At 41.5% G+C, this 20,590-nt stretch overlaps 1 protein-coding gene across 6 annotated transcripts in view; it reads right to left on the bottom strand.

The window, feature by feature from the left end:
• BEND7 (BEN domain containing 7) overlaps positions 1–20,590 on the bottom strand; it is a 46,840-nt gene that overhangs the window by 9,030 nt on the left and 17,220 nt on the right. For all 6 annotated transcript variants that reach the window (XM_027639700.1, XM_027639704.1, XM_027639701.1 and 3 more), the window contains 4 exons: positions 18,370–18,492; positions 15,823–16,088; positions 10,742–10,967; positions 5,652–5,771 (listed from right to left, as the gene is read on the bottom strand). In XM_027639700.1, the coding sequence (XP_027495501.1) occupies positions 5,652–5,771; positions 10,742–10,967; positions 15,823–16,088; positions 18,370–18,492 (735 nt within the window). The remainder of the gene's footprint in view (positions 1–5,651; positions 5,772–10,741; positions 10,968–15,822; positions 16,089–18,369; positions 18,493–20,590) is intronic.

Genomic DNA, 20,590 nt, shown 5'->3' with positions numbered 1-20,590 from the left:
CTTGAGTCTCCAACTCTGCAGAACCAGAAGCTACCTGGCCATTTTATTCTGGCATCTGATAGATGAGGTTCAGGTCTCCACCAGTTGTTCTGGTCTCTTTCCTTGTGCCAGCACAAATGTTTATACAGTCACCAAGACCAGATCCAGTTAAAAACTGACAACATGGCCACAGGAATGCCTGTGCCAGAGCCAGAAAGGGAGTGGGAGCACAGCAGATGCTCAGGGAGCTACTCACTCTTCTCAGCAGCTGCCAGAATTTGTTTTATCAAACTGGATGTGTAACTGCAGCTCCAGGTGAAGTACGACACAAAGGAATGACAAACACCTTGACCTCCAAACATGGATATAAAACACCAGCTTCTCACATGTCATTCCAAGCAGGAAAGAAGGTTTGCCTTTCACAACCGCACCCATAGACTGTCAGCCAAACCTCACTTGTCTTGAGCCAGCTTGCAAGACAAGGCAAGCAGGAATAGATCCTACTGTGGGAATTCAGAGCCTCTTGTCTGTCCTTTGCTTAGGTAGAGTTTAGTAGCTCTTGCAAAACCACCCTGGTAGTTGTTTCTTTAGACTCCCCCCAAACTGTGTAGCTTCTGACGCACAGGTCTGCCTGTTAAGTGTAGACTTGCTGCTTTGTTCCTTGGACAGATGTACATGTGTGCCCAGGGCTGGGGAGTTGAATACAGCAGTTACTCATTTTAATATCGCTGTTTTTATCTAAAATACTGGCCATAAACACACTGTACCACATGCTGGACTTCATCCTATATCCTTCTTGGGCCCTGTGTGTATTGCCGATCTCTTGCAGCATGTAAATATTGTGTCAAAAGCACAAACCAGGGAATCAGAAGAGAAATAGAAAGAAAAAAAACCCCAAGCTCATGTTAAACAATGGAAGCAGCAGTTTGAACAAGGACATGGGAGAAAAGGCACATTTCCAAGAAAAAAGTAAACTCTTTTTTTCCCCTTCTTTCCCACTATTTTACACTGCAACAAGGTGCTAATTTTAAACAACAATTCAAGAATGAAGCGCCACAGCATGTCATTTATTTAAATTAATACTGTCTGAAAATTTTCAGCATGTTTTCTAACACTGCCATGTTTTCCTTGAAGGAGTAGGGCAATCCAAAGTTTCCAGGTAATGCACAAGGTAATCACTTTGCACGAGCAGCTCCTACCCTGTGTAACTTCAGCAATATTAGAATAAAATCATAGAATATCCTGAGTTGGAAGGGGCCCACAAGGACTATCCAAGGCCAACTCTCGGGTCTGCACAGGACAGCCCCAAGAATCCCACCATGTGATTATTTACATATTGTTATTATGTATTACCCACACAGCATCAGCTTTCCTGTCTCACCATGGACAGCTGCTACGGAATAAAGGCTCATGGGCTCTTCAAAACATAAAACGGGAGGAAGAACTTACTGTGGCAGATGTGTGGCCCCTGACCTGCTGCTTATTAATGGATGGAGAGTTTAGTAATGAAAAGGCTGGAATGCTGTGTCTGGCACAGAAGTGGAACAGCCAGTCAGTTCCTTCTGATTTCACCTGTTTTAAGATCCCTCTTAAAAGGCACTTTGCATTGTAATTCATGCTGCTTTAGAAAGGAAACCTACCCACCTGCCTCATCCTTTGACTTCTTCCTTTCCAGGGCCATTTTGCATCCCATCTCATCCACTAAAATGGTTCAGCTCCTCTCCTGGGAGAAGACAGACCTGGCACTATGGAGCTACAGTGCACTGTGCTGTTGGCATGACGTGGGACCAGTAGTTAAGGCTGAAGAATATTATCATACTCTTTAATTTTAATTAAAACATCTGCTTGTAACATTAACCTCGCAGTCTCTTCTCCCCTTTGTGACAGCCAACTTGTGAAATTTTGAAAAGACTGAACAAGGCCAATAAAAATTTAATGGCAGTGACAGCTTTATTCTCAGATCTAACAAATAAAAAAAACTCTACTCAAGTCTCAGATCTCAGGCAATAATCTAAAAGAACTAAGAAAAAGCCAAAGCAAAATAAATAAATTAAAAAAAGAGTATTTCCAGCTATGAAAAATATTGTCACTGATTCAGAACTTAAATGAATTTTTATTTGGCTTAGGATAACAACCTTTCAAAATCTACACAGGGGAACTATTTTCTAGAAAGCAGAATTTTTAAGGTTTTTTTTTTTTTTTTGATTAGCTTTCCAAGTAGGGAGCTTTTTCAGTCCCTAATTCTAGGAGATGAGCCAAACATGATAAATAAGGTTGAAGTTGGGCAGGATCTATGATCCAGTGATCATGATTTCATTTAATTTGGAAACACTCATGGGAGTACACCCTATAGAAAGGGGTATGAAAAGCAGATCTACCCCATTCATTTGCTGGGATTCTCTGAAATTATCCTTGAAAGCTAGAGCAGGATTTACGTTTTCAGACTGAAATAATGTTTCACAGGATAAAGTGGACAGGTCTGCTCATGAATGCAGTGTCTTACTGCCTGGTTTGAAATGAAGAAGTAATCAGAGGATGTACTGAATGGCTCAGGGGAAGGCAAGAAGGATGAAAAGCCTGCCCCTCCTCTCTTAAATACGTCTGCTGTTAAAATTTAGCTCAACATAGTGCTGACTAAAAAGTTGTCTTGTGGCTTCTGTAAAATAAATGGATCATCTTAAGCTTTCTCCATATAAAGCCTGTGCGTTATGACAAACCAGGAACTGATGTAGATAAATAAGTGTGATCAGGCAGCAGGGAGACACACTGGCTCAGAAAGTCTTGGGCGAAGTTAGATTAATGCTGGCTCAGATCTGTTCTTTGGGCACCTTAGTCTATACCTACAGGTTCAGCTCATGTTTCAGTGAGCAAGCAGAGACAAAAGTGAAAGGGAATGATCTGTGAGTGTGGACATGAGGACACTCACTCAGGCTCAGCCCCTGCTCCACCAGCCACAGGCAGCCTGGAAGAGCTCAACAGCTCAGCCAGAAGAGTGATGAATCCCACATCCCGGTGGCTGCAATTCCCACAGTTTTAAGATTCTTAAAAGCTAAGTTTTGCAACATGGAGCCCTGGAACAGCTTCTCCCAGAAGGTCAAACCTCCCTCCATGCCTGCCCTCCCCTCCTGTTTCGGCCTCTGTAAGTTACACACAATTTTGGCATGATTTCACAATGAATAGTTAAATTGTGCAGTTTTACATCAGGATAAAGCTGCTGAGGGCTGAGAGATTAGGCTAGCAAACATTTCAACCAGTCCTATAGACCTCCCCAGGCTTCTGCTAACAGCCATCTGTGGACACAAAATATGGGACTGGATGGATCTGTCGTCTCATCAGCATTAGATTACTCAAATCAGAAGCTCACAGTTGTAACATAAAAATACTAACAAATCTTACTTCAACAAGATGAGGACGTTACTGCAACCAGCTGTCTGCTCCTGCCTCTCTGCTCAGATCTAGCATTTTGCTGTCACAAAGGCCTTGGAAACATCTCCTTTTCCTCAGTGCAAGGTCAGGTTGGGTAAGCTTAAGCCACAAGTGGAGGTGGCATTGGACAGAAGGGTGCAGGTGGTCAAGTGGTGTGTTCAGTCACTTATGCTACACTGAAATGAGCATGTCTCCCTGTGGCTGCAAGTCAGAGAGAAATCATGGCGCTTCAGGGATTGGCCAGTAAACTAAACAACACAAAAAAAAGAGCTTTTCTACCAATCTAGGGACTGTGTAGGTTTCTTTCAGCAAGTAAACCTGAGAGGCTGCCAGGTACATTGCTGCTCACTACTCATCCACATACAGGTGAACGAGTTACCTTCCCTTTGGAGGCAGAGACAGTGGAGCCTATCTGATTCTGTCACACTATACTCAGCTTCACATATTTTCCTTCAGTCTTGCTAGCTTAGAGACAATATCCTCTGCTTAGATTCTCCCATCCTGAGCAAGGACCAGAGATGGAGGTGGCCCCATTTGAAAGGCAAAAGCTGAATGTCATTGTCATTTTAATTAACATCCTGCAGAGGCACGAAGAAAAGCAAATAAAAAAGGATGAAAGAAAATAAAAATCAAAACAAAATTAGGTCAATCCTCTTTCCTGAGGGATCGTCTGCAGACAGCCCAAGGACCCTTTGTTTCCCACATCCTGCACTGCACCCTTCACCTTATTGAAGCCTGACATCCCATTTCCACCCTCCTGTCCTGGGGGGTGACAGGCAGCCTTGGAAGGGGCAGAAAGCAATCCTGTTGTACAGCACCAGTAATCTGACACTGCCTTTAACAAGATTATCTTGTATCCCTCTGTCCTCCCTCCCCCAACACACACAAGAAACCCTTTTTAAGGCCAGTGCTGGTTTGCTTCTCTACCCAGGGAAGCTTATGCTACTGAATAATCTGCACTTTTTTCCTCCCCCTGTGTTATTTCTGTCTCTGGGTGTTTCTCATTTTCCTCAGTCTTATGCTTTTCCCTCCTGGCATTAATAACGTTGTGGAGAATGATTTCAGATGCCAGCCTAAGTGTGTGTTTCAGAGATGCAGCTTTGGACAGAAAATAGTGGATCTGTGAGACAGGGAGCTGGAGAGGACATTTCCTGTGGTCTCGCTCACCACGAGGGACCACGGGGTGAGCATCCCCCATGGAGCCATCAGGTTTCCCATCCCATTAGCCAACAGAGGCTAACAGGCGCTTAATTGTGGTGATGGGCAGCAGAGAAGAGGGGAAAAGGCAGGCAGCTAAATACAGCAACAGTGAAGGACCGTGTTTAATGAGGTTGGCACAAGTGACCTGCCTCAGACAACAGTGTCAGATGTGCCGAGGGAGAGATGGGCAAGAAATACAACCCTGAGACAGTCTTAGGGAAACAGCAGGGTGAGGAAGAGTAAGTGAAGCCTTGTAGGAAAAAAGCCCCTTCTAGGATTGGAGGCACGAAGACAGAAAGGAGACTAGTTATGGTTTATAAGATAATTACATGTCTCTCAATCAAGTGATATTGCTCTCCCAGAACTCTGCTGGGGATTTTGAGACTGCACGTTGTTGTTTGTGGCTGGAGCTGAAAGCTTAGTGCTGAGCTCCACTGAAGGCTGGTCCCAGCCCCAAGCACCCAGGTTATCCCAGCCCAAGTTGAGCAGCTTTGCTGCAAAAGCCTGCCTAGATTACCTGTTACTCACTGCTGGCAAGCTGCCTCTCACGTATTGCAGAACCTTGCTGGCACAACCAGGGTGGGTGGGTGGGTGGTTTTTCTGCTATAGTGATGCTGATTCTTTCACAAGGAATGTGAGAAGACTCATCTATCCTTCCAGACACATAGTTTAGAGAAAAGGTCAGCTGGGTTATGTCTTAACATTGCAGTGAGTGGCTTGTCAGACCAAAAAAGGCGGAATTATAAAACTTCTACTTGCAACCCTGGATAGATCAGCTAGTTTAGGACTCAGACTTCTGGGAAGAAGGGTTTGGGTGCTAATGGAAAGGAGTTAGAAAAAGATGAAAAGTTATCTTGTCTCCCAAGACAGCTCCTAAACTTGCTACCATACCAAACCTAAGGAAACACTGTACACAAAAACCGCCTAAGTGTCAGAGGTCCAGTTTTCATAAAGTGAACAAGTACAACACACTTCTGTGGATAGCAAGGCTCTAAGCTTTTAATCTTACACTCACACGTTGTTCCTCATATTATTTTTATACATACCTGAGCCTCTTTTTAATCGTCTTCTTGCCAGTTTAATTTGATCCTGAAGAATCTGGACCCAGTCCCTAGGACCAGGAAGTTTATCCACATGGTTAGCAGTGCAGTATTTTTCTGTAAAAACTGAAATAAAAAGACACCACCTTTTTGAAACATGCCAGCAGAAAGGAGAAATGGCAACTGGAGAGGATTGTAATCGATACATATCAAATTATTCACTTATCAAAAAGAATTTTAATGGCCAAATCTAGGACTGTGGGAATAAAGCCTAACCCAGTATTTCACAAGTTCATAATTCAGAAGTCATTTGGGTGCATAAGTATCACAGTAATGCCATAGTTACTACATATAAAAGCCTGTCACAGAGAAACGTTCTACACCTGATGTCTTCATGAATTTCACACAAAATGACCACAGAAAAATAACAGTGAACTTTGAATTGAGCCTCAGGTGTGGCAGGCACTTGTAAATGCTGCCTTCCATATGGTACAGGTAGAGAGCTGAAGATCTGGTCATTTGGTGACCTCTTGGTCAGGTTCCTAAGGCTGCAGGCAAAGTGATGAAGGACTGAAGCCCTACCACTGTGGAAATCAAGGTTCTTATATTGTGAAACCAGACAGAATAGAATTTTTATAAATCTACTTAAAAAAAAAAAAAGCACCATTACATAGAAAAAAGAAATATCCTACAGGTTCGATTTTGTATTTTGTAAAAACGGTACAGAGAGGGTCAACATTATCTTTAAATCCATATTTACAGCAAACCTAACAATGTTATACTGAAAATATAACATTATAAAAGGAGTGAAACTGATGCAATTGATTTTCATCATGCAACTGAGAGGTGTGCAAAAAATAAACAAGAGCAGAAAGAGAAAAAATATTATTGCTGTTAGTATTGCTACTGTAGTCTTGGTCAGAGGTCTCAGAGCCCAGTGTCCAATTATGACTGGCAAACAAAGAGAGAAAACTGTTCCCAGCTCAAGGAATTTGTAATCCTTGAGAATAAATGCCACACAAATGGGATGGGGAAATATGCAGCAAAAAAAAAGACAATTTCAGTATTTTTATACACATACTTTTGAAGCAGTGCCAGCTGCTAAGTATAAAGGAACCAAGAGCAATACCCCCCTGCAAACTCCTTCCATGTTAACAACTTCACAAAACCATGGCATGACAGGCATTAGCAATACTTTCCTCTGCAGTCTGATCTGCAAGGATGTCAGACCAACTCTGAGGGCTGCCTAGAGAATTCAGTACATCCCCACGCATTCACAGTGTCTGACTTGCAACAATCACCATCTTTCTGAAGGCAGAAATACCCTTTCCCTTCTGAATCCATATGGTACCTGACACAACGGGAACCTGATTAATGACTTATGACTGCAATTGCAGTTCCTGCTTGTGACCAGGGCCTGGGGACAACCCGTGACACCAGGTTGTCCCCAGGCCACCTGCCACAGGTGTCCACTGTGGGAATTACGACTCCTGCCCCTTGTTTCCTGCACAGAGAGCCAGAGGCTGGGAGTCTTAGAGAGTGAGGACATTAACTTCCTTCTCTAACTTGTTTGTTCTTTTCTTGAATGAAAGGCAAAAGAGTCTTGATTGCTCAATGTGTGGTTAGAGAAAGACCAATGTGGACAAAAAGGAATGGGAACTGAATAGCAAGGAGGCAGGAGAAGTGTGACCTGCTTGCTCTTTCTAGTCCATCTGAGCTGCACAGTGTTAACAATCGCTCTGTCACAGAAACAGAGACTGGTTTGAGTTGAAAGGGCACTTTGAAGATTGTCTAGTCCAACCCCCCTGCCATGGGCAGGGACATCTTGCACTTCATCAGGTTGCTCAAAGCCCTGGCCAAGCTGACATTGAACACTTCCAGGTAAGGGGCAGCCACAGTTCCTCTGGGTAAATTCTGCCAGTGCCTCACCACCCTCATCATAAAAACAAAAAAAAAGGTCTTATGTCCAATCTAAACCTACACTCAGTTTAAAACTATTGCTCCTTTGTTCTGTCACTTTACCATAGGCTTTGGTAAAATATCCATCCTCACCTTTCTTACAAGCCCCCATTTTATATTAGAAGGCCACAATAAGGTCTCCCCAGAGCCTTCTCTTCTCCAGGCTGAACAACACCAGCTCTCTCATCTTGTCTTCACAGGAGAGGTGCTCCAGGTCTCTGATCATCTTTGTGACCCTCCTCTGGACTCATTCCAACAGGTCCATGCCTTTCCTGTGCTGAGGACCCCAGAGCTGGGTGCAGCACTGCAGGTGGGGTCTCACCAGAGCGGAGTAGAGGGGAAGAATCACCTCCCTTGACCTGCTGCCCACACTGCTGGTGATGCAGCACAGGACATGGTTGGCTTTCTAGCTGTGAGTACACATTGCTGGCTCCTATCTAATTTTTTGTCCACCAGTACCCCCAAGTCCTTCTCTGCAGGGCTGTTCCCAATCCCTTCATCCCTAAGTCTATCCTGACAGAGGGCATTGCCCTGACTCAGGTGCAGGCCTTGCACTTGGCCTTGTTAAATGTCAGGAGGTTCACATCGACCCATTCCTCATGCCTGCCAAGGTCCCTCTGGATGGCACCCCTTCCCTTTAGGAAATCAACTGCCCCATTCAATGACTGGTGTCATTGCAAACCTGCTGAGGGTGCCCTAGAAACCACTGTCTGTGTTACTGATGAAAATATTGAATAGTACTGGTTCCAGTATGGATCCCTGAGGGATACATCACACTTATATATCTGAACACAGCTCATTGATTTCTGCAGGGAAGGATTTCACTGGCTGAATTCCTACTCAACAACATAAAGGAAAAATAACTGCTTCTGATTATTTTTATTTTTTCATCTTTTTTTTTTCCTCAGTTCTGAGTGAAAGACTGGTGCAGCACACAAGGGAAGCTGATTGCCCAGGAAAAACACTGCAACTGATTCAACAAGTGCCACTGAATACCCAAAGTCAAAAGAGAGAATTGCTCCCTGGCTAATCATCCTGTTGCAGAAGCATTAAATTACTTGTAAGGATGGCAGTGAAAATGTTTTCAGACAGGAAGAGCAATTTTCAAGCAAACAGTCCTTCCTTCAAATTCCCTGTACTTTTTTGTCGTGAATGTAGCCTTTTGTATCTCTGTGATGGAAAAGGACTAGAAGTGCCAATAAAGGGTATCTGGGCACGTGGTAGAGGAATGTGCTAATGATAATAATGCAAACAACATGATGTTGTTCCTGCAGAGATTTCATACTGGCTTAGTTATTTCTTGGAATAAATGAAACTACAGTGTGTGACAGCCCAGCTCCTCGGAGGGAAGAAGGGTGCTATTGGAGCCAGACTGAGTAAAGATCCACAGGACGTCAGCTCTTGGCATCTTATTCCAGCAGAGCTTTTAGGGATGGGCTTCCCTATCAGGAATCAGGCAGCAACGTTTGGGCAATACTGTAAATGCCAATAAAGATCACTGTTATTACAGTGGTTCCTAGTGGTATCATTACAAACGAAATTTGTCTCTTGGAACTACAACTCTCCTCTTTCCTGTCCCAAACTCAAGCAAAGAGGTTAAGACCAGTCTCGGAATTTGCTCCACTGATATGGGCTTAGCTACTGAGAAACATTGCTCTCTGCAGGGGGTGATGGCTGCTATTTTAATAGTGCTGCTGCATTTGCTGTAAAACATTTCTTTTATCAAGTGCTGTTCAAATTAGAGATTTAAAAAAAAAAGTAATTTTGAATGCTTTTTCTTCTATTTAACTTATTTATTAAAGCTTTTAATGAAGAATGAGATAGAGTGAAATCAGACTCAGATTTTTGCAGACTACTGAGCTCAAGAAAGGAAGGTACAAAAAAATGTTTGTGACTTAAACTTGATTACAAGCATAACTGTAAGAAAGGCTGCCAGCTACTCTGTAAAATGTATAAGGCTAAGACATAGGCACAACATACACTTCGTTGCAGAAATAAACAGCTTGGAAGGGTCCTCTGAAGGCCTTCATGTCCAGCCTTCACATTGCAATTTTCCATGTGTCCAATGCCTCTTGTGCCTCTGAGAAGAGTCTGACTCCATCTCCTCTACACCATCCCACTAGGTAGTTGTGGACAGCAATAAGGTTTCTCCTGAATCATTTTCTCTCCAGTTCTCTCAGCCTCTCCACCTGTGACACTTCACCACTTCCCTGCTTTAGTACCGTAAGTCTTGGTGGCCCTCCACTGGACTCAAGCCAGTATGTCAATGTCCTTCTTTCATGGCAAGAGGGGTCCAAAAGTTGGCAGAGAGGTGGTTGCAAAAGGTTCTCCTGCCTCCTTTTGCTGCCAACACACTTACAACAGAAACTCTTCTCATTGCCCTGTGTCTCCTAAGTAAGTAATCTGTACCTGAGGATGAGTCACAGCCTCTAAAATAAGCTCTGCTTTGCAACATAGACTGTTTTTTGGTAACTTGGGTATTTTCCCTACAATATCAGATTTCAAAATAAATAGAACCCAGTTCAGAACCTCTGGTCTAATACTAGCTCCTTATATGTTTTGATCACAGAGTTTGAAGGTACTTGTGTTCTTTGGAAGCTAGAAAGCAGTCATCACTAAGAAAAACCACCCAGCACAGGATGCTCACACTGACCAAGAAATGTGCTCCCCAAGAAGAATGACCACTGGTTCTTATGAGCATCAAACTCATCTCAGCCCCAGCATTACCTTCCTCCATCTCTCCCCAGTCCAGCTACCCACTACTAAACAATTTACAGAGCAGACACAGTCAGATGCAGTGCAAGACTTAGAATTTTGATTGAAGGGTATCAGTTACACTGTCATTATGTTTTCAAGATTTCTTGGCATCTCTGATATACAGGGAAAAAAAGTAATTATCTTATATGAACATTGAGTTTCTAACCTTAGAGCCTGACTTCAGAAACCAGGATCATTGGTTTAAAATGAACACAAGCTGTCCCCGTAGAAGCTATTTTTAACAAGTGAATGAAAGGGAATAAAAATAAGACTGCATATTTTAATAGACCTAACACACGTCAGAAATTCTAATCCCCTTACACTCTTCTTAGCTGAGAATATGTTCTAATTACACATGTGAAGGAAAGCAGAAAACATACCTTTTATTGCACCCACAATATTTTGGTCTAGTCCTTTCCGGTTGTCATTGAGCCCTCTTTTCCTTTTGCCATTTGGTAAAGAGTTAGCCAAGGTCTTGTCATCAAAAAATGCACAGACCAGCTTCCTAAAGAGCAGACTTCCTGAGCGAGTGTAGTTTGATAGTATAGAGTCCAGCTGAGATTTTGGCATGAAGACATCAAAGCCTTCTGCAAGTTGCACTTCTGGCTACCAAAAGAATACAAATGCTTTAATTAAACGAGCATTCAAAGACATTGTTTTATTTCAATCATGCATCTGATGAGACTTTACAATCACATCACCAAACCACGGGATCTCTTCCCAGCTATTCAGGACCTCAGCAGCCTAATTCATTGAAATCAAACCCCATCAGTGAATAAGCACCTTAAAAGGCAAATCAAATAATCTGTCTGGCCTCTGTAATAGTTAACAATTACTGACATTATTTCTAGGTGTGCAGCTAACAAAAAGACAAGAGATATCTTTCAGTACTGGGTAATAATGGCAACCCAGAGGATCATCCCAGGGCAGTGCTCCTAAGAGACGCGTTTTAGACATGTATCTAACCATTTAATGGACTTGTTTCACTGCCAAGTGCTGTGGGGCAGCCAGGCATTTCCAAGAAGCACAAATGCAGGGATACTGGCCCATTCCACATGGTTTCCCAGGAGGGCTTCTAGTGCAGATATGGCACATAGGAGTAGAGGTGGATGATGAGTCTGAAGTTGCCCTTGGAGCCCACCCTTGCTGAGCATCCATTTCTCCCTCCTTTTCATATTCCCAAAACGCATTCTTAGAAGAGGATGATGTCAGACAGACAGAGATTATTCCAGCACAGAAATCCTCAACAGGAAATCTCAGGGATTTACAGGACTGCTAGCAAATGAGACAGAGGGGAAGAAGAGGAAAGACAACCATACTGTATTTCACAAGAATCTTCTCTCAGGTACATTCTGGGTCAAAGCAGGCAAGGCCTTTGAGAAGTCCCCTTACCAAGAGCCTTTTTGCTGCCCCTGTCTGTACATATCAGAAATTACATGAACAGTATTTGCAGAATTTTCTTCGTAATGCTTATGTAAGACTTCTGCATGGAATAATTATATTTCTTCATTATATTTTTTCATGAATAAACTAAAATTTTTAAAATATTGTTTGGAAGCTGGCAAAGAGGAAAAAAAATCTGTGGTCATGATGAAAATAAGACAACATTTCAGCCTTGCTCCTAAGAACTTTTTTTCTCCTACATGAAAATATATCCACCAATGATGGTGCATTTTCAAAGACGTTTACAGAGCAAGAGCAAGTGCCATCTCCCATCAAATCACCTGCAAACATCTTGAGTCTAGACAGAAGAAAGGGCTGCCAACCTCAGAACAATTTGGCTGCGTAACTCTTTTCCCATGGATTTTTAAAAACCAGTATCAAGAGAGGTATAGCAAGCAGGATACTTTCAAAGAATGTACTGTCATGAGATATGGATATGTGTTGAGCCATGAAGATTACAATGCTTTGGGAAGTCAGGATGAAGAATCTTAAAACATGCAGATAGCAACAACAACAACAAAAAAAATCTTAAAAGTGTGTAGTTTCTCGGCTTGTTCTGGATGAAAAGTTGTTTTTTACCTTGAGAACTTTCAAAATGCTGGATCCAGCAAAACAGTCAGAGTTACTCTATTTGACATCTGACAATACTCTGATGTAGGTGGGTTTTTAATATGTTACTTCTAAACTTTCTGGTGACAGAAAAGATTTTCAAGAGTAAATAAATGTGGGCCAAGTTTACAGCTTGGGAAAAATTCTATTTCACGTTCATCAAAACCCAGAATGTAGTTGTCATGGTGATGAAGGTATCCTGGTCTGTTACTTGGGTCTTCTGGGAGACATCTAAGATGACCTGGATGACAGACACCCAGGGTAGACAAACCATCTTCACTAATCATAGAATTGTTTAGGTTGGAAAAGACTCGTAAGATTATCAAGTCCAATGTTTAACCCAGCACTGCCAAGCCCACCACTAAACCATGTCCCCAAGTGCCACATCTACACCTCTAGTAAATACCTCCAAGGATAGTGACTCTTCCACTTCCCATGGCAGCCTGTGCCAGTGCTTGACAACCCTTTCAGGGAAGAAATTTTTCCTAATATCCAATCTAAACCTTCCCTGGTGCAATTTGAGGCCATCTTCTCCTGTCCTGTTGCTTGTTAATTGGGAAAAGAGATGGACCACCACATGGCTACAACTTCCTCTCAGCAAGTTGTAGAGAGCAAGAAGGTCACCCCTGAACCTCCTCCAGGCTGAGCCCCCTCAGCTCCCTCAGCTGCTCCTCATCACACTTGTGCTCCAGACCCTTTCCCAGCTCCACTGCCCTTCTCTGGACATGCTCCAGCCCCTCAATGTGTGTCTTGTGGTGAGGGGTCAAAACTGACCCCAGGACTGGTGTGGCCTCACCAGTGCTGAGCACAGGGGGACAATCACTGCCTCATCCTGCTGGCCACACCATTGATGGAACCAACAAAGGCCAGTTACTCTTGTGGTACCTTTTCTGCTTAAATCCCCAAAAGCCAGGATGATTGTGAGGCCCCACTTTCATGGCCTGTATTCATACTGAAAAATCAAGATCAAGCAAGTTTTTGCCCTTCTGCTCTGTGGGAGGTTTCTGTCTTCCCTAAGTTCACTTTAGAACACCTGCATTAGGCTTTGACAGGTTACCAACCACCCCGTAATACAGTCATAAAATACATCTCAAACCTTAGCACTGCACCAGAATGGAGGAGTCAGCTTTATTTTAGTTTGGCTATTTTATTCTTAATATAGGAATCAATTTATCAGTGAAATAATTTGGAGGTAAAAACATGATTTATTCTTGCTTTCCCTTTAGTAGTAAACCACTCTTCAATCAAAGACAATCAGTAACTAATTGAACTTTATGATCACTTTGAATACGATTTCTCAAGGAAAAAGCACTTGTTAGCAGACAATGATCATGCTTAAGGAACTGGTGGGTAAACTATTTGTGTACAATAAAACAAATAAGACCTGAATGCCAAAGGCTTCTGCTGTGCTAAAATTAACAGGTAGTGAATTAGATTTAATCCTAGACTTTTTGGTAGGTTATAATACATAGATTAAAAATTATTAGGTTATAAATTAAATACTATAACTGTAGAACAAACACAAGAACGTTTAACTAAGAGTAACAGATCATTACATTTAAAAAGCAGGTTCTCTGATCCATGGGCCAGATTAAGGGTTGGTCTCACAAAGACTTTTTCCATCTCTGTAAGCAGCAGTATTTCATCACAGCAGGTCTGAACTAATTGCACTCGTTTTGGCAGCCCCAATTTTATACCCGTTAAACTTGGATTTTTCTTAAAGTTCAATAAGTGCTGGCAAAACAGCAGTGGCAGCAGTGGTGGTGCATGACACAGCACACACTACAGACAACCCATGGAATATCCTCAGGGGAACACGGTGCTGTGTAAAGTGTCTTTCAGTTTTTTCAGGCATTCAGACATGCTGGTCATGAGCACACCAGAGATACTTATGAATAAATAGAAAATGATAATGTTGCCATTCATTCTGACAGAAGTGACTTTCTTTAGCTTTCTCAAAATGTTTAGGGTCACATTTTATTTTCACATTAAATGTATCTGTTTTCAGAACTCAAATGTTTTCTTTCCAAAGACAAAGCAAAATCAATTTGTTTCTCTCAGGGTTCTGGCTCTGTAAATTTAGTCAAGCAACTACTGTGGCAAGCAGGGGCCCAAGCATGGGTGGGCAGATGAGGGCCTGATTTATGAGCCACATGTTTTCTCTTCTTTTTTTTCCTTAGGTCAAATTGGCAACTACAAAGAATCGTGTCCAGCGATGGAACACATTCATAAAGCCAAATTAAATTCCATCGCAAGTACAAAACTGTTTTCAAAACCGTGTTTCAAGCTGACAAGAGTGCCACAAGCAAAGAAAAATTATAAGCACAAATTGCATACTGGAGATAAATTACCAGTCCCTCCCCAAACCTTTCCCTCAAACATTATTAAGCCCAGTACTACAAAAGGAAAACCTCTGAAAAAGCATCAAACTAGTTACTCTGTATCACTACACTGGCATGAGACTGCAACCTAATTAGTGGTGTGGCTTGCATCTCTGTAACTGAATTATTATGACAGCTCTTTTTTATTATTAGTTCCCTCTTCCAGAAAGGTAGGACATTATCTGCTACATTGTTTTCATTTATGCTTATTAATACTGGATTTAATTATGTTTTTCTAGCTCATAGTACTTAGGAAATTGGAAAGCGCCTGCTCAAAATTAAAAATATATTAGAGAAAGTAATGACCAGTTTACTTGTCACTGAACTGGTTCGGATGACATCGATTTAGTCATTAAACAAAGCCAATCAGCCACCAGATACATGAGATTTCTATCACTGTGTACACGAATCAAGAAAATATGCCTACTGCAATTTTACATGGGAAAAGAAGACATTCTTAGAGAGGCAAATTTTGGCCTCTTTTGGCATCATCAACAGTGTCAAGGCCCTCATCCAGCAACCACAGTGAGGGAGACTAAATGACCGGATTCAGCAAAGACCGAATATGAAGTTTATAGAGGCGAGGAGTCCCCCAGAGCCAGTGGGACCAGACAGGCATGAGAGCACATAAATACCCCTTGGTAGGATAAAGGCACACGTGTTACTATTCAACAGCAATGATTGGCTGTGAATGGTTTATACATCCAGCACTTTTCATGGCTCCTCACCTCATGGTGGCTCTTGGCAGTGGGAGAGATGAAGAGCAAGTTCCCACTGCAAGCGCAAAGAACCAGAGCTTTGAACTCAAGGAAGAACTATACACTCATAAAAGTTGGAAAAAACCCCCAGCCTTTGTAATCAGCACTCCCCTCATCTAACCCTAAATCTCCATTCACCCCTACCCAGGATTTGCTTGTTTATTCTAACAAAAAGTGGGAAGAGACATCAATGGGATTTGAGTACCGACTCTCCTGAATGAGTTAGTGCTTTAAAATCCTGTGATCCTGTGCGTTAAAACCTGAACTTACATCTGATGAAGCCGATTCAAGGATAATTCCAAATCCTGAAACGGGGGTTTCTGGTTTTGGGGCAGGTTCAATCGCTTGCAGACTCAGTCGTTCTGAGTTTGCTGAAAGCTTCTTTTCATTCTCTGCAGCGCTGGGTTTCTTACTCATTGCAACTGGTTCAATAGTTTTGAGGGGCAGTTTTCTCTTTTTATTTCTCTTTCTTGATATTGTTGACTTTTGTGCACAGATCAGAGGAACAGGAGGCTGCTGTCTGTTTTGAGTCCCAACTGAATGAAAGAAAGCAATGCATTAATTTTACAGACAAAAGCAAACATATAATCACAGAGATGCACCATTAAACCGCCGACACACTGAACTTTTTTTCTGGGTAAGTGGTGTGGCTTCCAGGACTGCTGGTGCAGGGGAAACACATTTTATCACCTTTGCATAATTTTCCAATCTGCACAATGGGAATAATGACAGTGAGCTATACTATGAGGCTTTTCAAGACACAGTGATAAATAGCATTTTAGGAAAATTAGGAATACGTGGTTCTTTCTCCTAGTGACCACTGGGTGGTTGGTGACATGAAGCACTTAAGTGATGATTGATTTGCATACCCTCTTGAATGACTGAGAATCTCACTGTCTTTGAAGATCTTTTCTTGATAAAGTAAGATAATACAAGTGCTAATGCAATTACAGTTATTTTTATGACTGTGGTCTCCAAGTTAATTAGCTCAGCAAGAACATTTCAAGTACCATTATGTCAAGAATGAGTGAAAACACTATTCAGTAGTTTAATTTCTGGGAAAAAAGGTAACCCAAAGTAGCATCGGTTTGTTTTGCTCATACACAAAAACTGACGTGTTATCTCTGAAATATAAGAAACCATATTTTATATATATCAATATTTTGCATTTCCCAGTATTCACAATAAATTAAGGCACCAATCCTGAACCTGAACCTGTATCAATATGACTGAGTCCTCACTCACTCACTAGCAGAATGCTATCCAGATACAATTATATGTGTGGATAAATCACTAAAATCAAGGTTGAAACAAAAAAAGCCAGAAGTGCTTCACATGTAGATCAAACTCATTCAAATTATGAGTGGGCTACAAAAAGTCCTCATCTACAAAGCCTGAGGAAAAAACCAAACCTTACAATACTGTTTATTAAAATATTTCTGGAATATTTAATTTCTGGCAAGGACTTACAAGACTGTGATGGGTAATTCATAACTAAGACAGTAGGGTGTTTGAACACTAAAACAAGTTACTACACTTTCGCTTACATGTTTGCATTTTAGGTTTTTTCCCTTTTAGAAACAAAAATGCCAAATGATTTTTTTTTTCTCTGCAAAACTATAATTTCAGAAAATATGAAGCACTCCCAGTGAATCAAGAGCTTCATGAATTAACAAGGTACTTACTCTGTAGATACATAATAAATAAGATATGTTCCTGCTATTGAGGAGCCAGCTCTTTTGGCATAAACCCCATTCCTACAGCTGTCACTCACAAGCCACTTCCAACCACAACATAACTTCAATGAAATTGGAGTGATAAAGAAGCCCATGTCCCAGCAAAGACTGTAAAACTGGGCCTTTGTGTGCTTCTTTTTAAATTGATGACTTCTAGAAAAGCATTTTTATGCATGTCAACTGATACTACAAAACCTGTCTGATCCTTCCCATCACTCACTCAAACATTACACACCGTGGAGACAAGGAGTTTAGTCAGCCCTTCACTCCACCCATGTTTCAATTAATTACTCAACACTCCCTTTTCTTACAGAGGTCTTACCCAGCCACTCCAAGAGAAAAACCTCCATGGCTCCACTCCCCATCACTTATGCTGGATGAGCAAGTCAACTGAAAAAATCTCCAACATGTCCAACTCTTTATTAGTATTAATAGTGATTTTTAGCTTCCCAGCAGCCCATGATGACCTACCTAGCTCCTACCTGCCATGGTCTCACTATCTTGCTGGCTCTAGAGCTCTTCTGGCTCTGCACTGTTCTGTTTCATCTCCCAAACTAGCAGAGAACTAGACAATTCCAATTTCATTTTTCTTACCGCTCAGATTAGTGAACTGGTGAGCAAATCACAAATTAGGCAGCACTGTGAAAACAAACTGGGGGTGGTTATGGCATATTGACCTACCCACTGAGCTCTCATTACAAGAGTATCTAATCACATTAGATTTATTTTTTTTAATTTAGCCTTAAAAGATTCCTGTAAGATAAAATCCCATGTTACAGGTAAGGATCTGAGAAGTAATAATTACATTTCCAAGAAACCTGTGAAAATCTGACTTTGAACAACGTGTCAAGAGAGCAGGAAATAGTCCCAAGTTTTCCTGAGTGTCCACACAGACTTTTCTGTCTTATTAGACCATTCCCTAACAGGAAGATCATAGAATCACAGAACAGTTTGGGTTGGAAGGGACCTCCAAAGATCATCTAGTTCAACATCCCTGCAACGAGCTTGGCCATATTCAACTAGATGCTTGTCACAGATAAACACATATGGGACATTGTAGCTGTTTGAATCTGCATTGTACCTGTTTGAATCTGCATCAGTTTTCGCATGGTCTTGAGCTCTTGAAGAATCGCTTGCAGGGTTGACTGGCAATTACATGTACAGCAGTTTGGTCCAACTGATGAATTCACCATTGGGATTTCTCCTGAAAGAGAGAGGAATGAAATGGGGGAAAGATGATGTAACCCACAAAAAACCACCCAAACAACAATTAGCTGCAGGTGTTTGAAACTATTATCAATATACCAGATTGTGAAACTAGATCCAAAGCAAGAAAGCAAGTAATTTTCAGCATGGTCCCTTTTCAGGGGAAAGGGCCACTTGTTTTTATCCAGTTACTAACATGTTGGGATGCAATGTTACATGGGCTGGAGAAAAGCCTGAATACAATGCACTCCTCACAGCAGGGCTCTCTATTGTCAGGTTGGTTCATCTTGAATAACAAAAGCACCAAACCTCATTATAAACATGCTCACTTTATCACACACATACAAAAAAGCCCATCTCCAGGAACAGTCTTACAAAGAATGAAGACAGTTTTGTGTAATAAAGGTTTGTACTGTACATCAAATGAGGGTCTAGGAATTTTTAAACTGCTTGAATGTTACATGTGATTCTTTACCACGTGAAGAATTGAGAATGAAAATAAAATTACCCCAAAAAACAGGACAGAAAAGAACCACAGCAAAGAAAGCTTTCAAATCTGCCCTTCTGTTTGCTAGGGTGGGATTGTTTTCTATGATATGTTTTCCAGCACTGTGACCTACAAGATGGGCTTTCCACAGTATCCCTTTGAAAATTAATACAGTAGTTCAAGACATTCTTTTTTTCTAGTAATTCTTACTAGTGTTTAGTTTGACTTACATACTTCTAGTCCTCAGCATTGCCTTTATTACTGCCTTGCTTTCCAGAAGTTTTGCATTGTAGGTCCTGAATTAGGACAAGCTGTAACAGCTGACAGATTTCAGGCTTTATCTGGATAGCTGTATCCTGCACTTTAATTTAAAATAGCTGTATCCCCAGCTTTAATGCTGCAAATAAAAATTTCTAAATTCAACAAAACACCTAGCAGTATCTGGCTGAAACTGAGGCCAGATGGGATGCAACTCCCTTCCATTCAAAATATGCTTACAGTCATTTAAATTGATGGGTATTTTACTGCTCATCAAAACATGCAAGAGGAGGGATGATCATTTTACAAGGACAGGTACAAATGGACCTAACAAGAATCACCTCACTTAGTGTCACATGTGGACTTTGGAGAGAGTATTTTCCTTTTTCTTCCATAGCCTGACACTTATCAGGTGCCCTTTAATCATTACCCAGATAAAGTGAACATAAGCAACTCATTTAATCTCCACTCATAAATCCTCCCATTTTTAGTTATTACTTTTGCTTTCCTCTGAAGCCAAACCAGCCAAATATCATTTTAGGTTTGGGTTGTGCTCTTTCATCAGAGCTCCCTGATGTCAGACCCACAGAGATCCCCTGACTTCAATCCTCACTTGAAATGGCTGAAAATCTGACCATCCCTAAATCACTACCATTCTTTCCTAATTCTTCCAGTCTGTCCCTCCATCCTCACATTTCCCTTCCCAAGCACTTGTTCTCTACCTCCTTCCATTCAGTCCTTCAGATCTGAAGCAATACCCATCAGACTTGAGCAAACTGATGGTCGTGCACCAAAAGTGAGCTACTTGTAAAGCTGAACTGATGTATCCCTTAAAGATTGCTGACATTTTCTGGGTGTCACTCTCCTCTTTTCCTCAGATATTCAGACTGTCCACACTATAAATTTTGGTATTTTAAGATATCATCCATGGACAAATACATGTTAAAACTGCACTGAGATAAATGGACTAGTTCAAAAATCTCTGCAAATCGAGCAAATACAAACAAATGCAATAGTACAACTGGCTTCACCTCTCCGAAGTTTCAGCTGCAAATAAAACAACTTTTTAGAACTAAGAAGTTATCTAGAAAACAGGCTGTGAGTCTCCAATTGAAACAAAAAGGTTTCTGACTCAGCAGGACTCTGCCTAGTTTGATCTCACCCTTCCTTTGTACACTGTCTATTCATTGGAAGTTCCTTGGGGCATGGATAGGATTTTACCTTTTCAATGGTCCATAAAGTGTTTAGCCTATTGTTATAGGGAGAGAGGGAAAAAAATAATGTTATCTTTAGCTTTGCAGCAGATTACTCAGAATCCCTCACCTTGACTCCACTAATACCCTTTACCTAC

Source organism: Corapipo altera, unplaced genomic scaffold (genome assembly GCF_003945725.1).
Source record: "Corapipo altera isolate COAL_440 unplaced genomic scaffold, ASM394572v1 1b, whole genome shotgun sequence".
NCBI lineage: Eukaryota > Metazoa > Chordata > Aves > Passeriformes > Pipridae > Corapipo > Corapipo altera.
The sequence above is the reverse complement of the archived record's forward strand: the minus strand, read 5'-3'. Positions and strand labels throughout refer to the sequence as shown.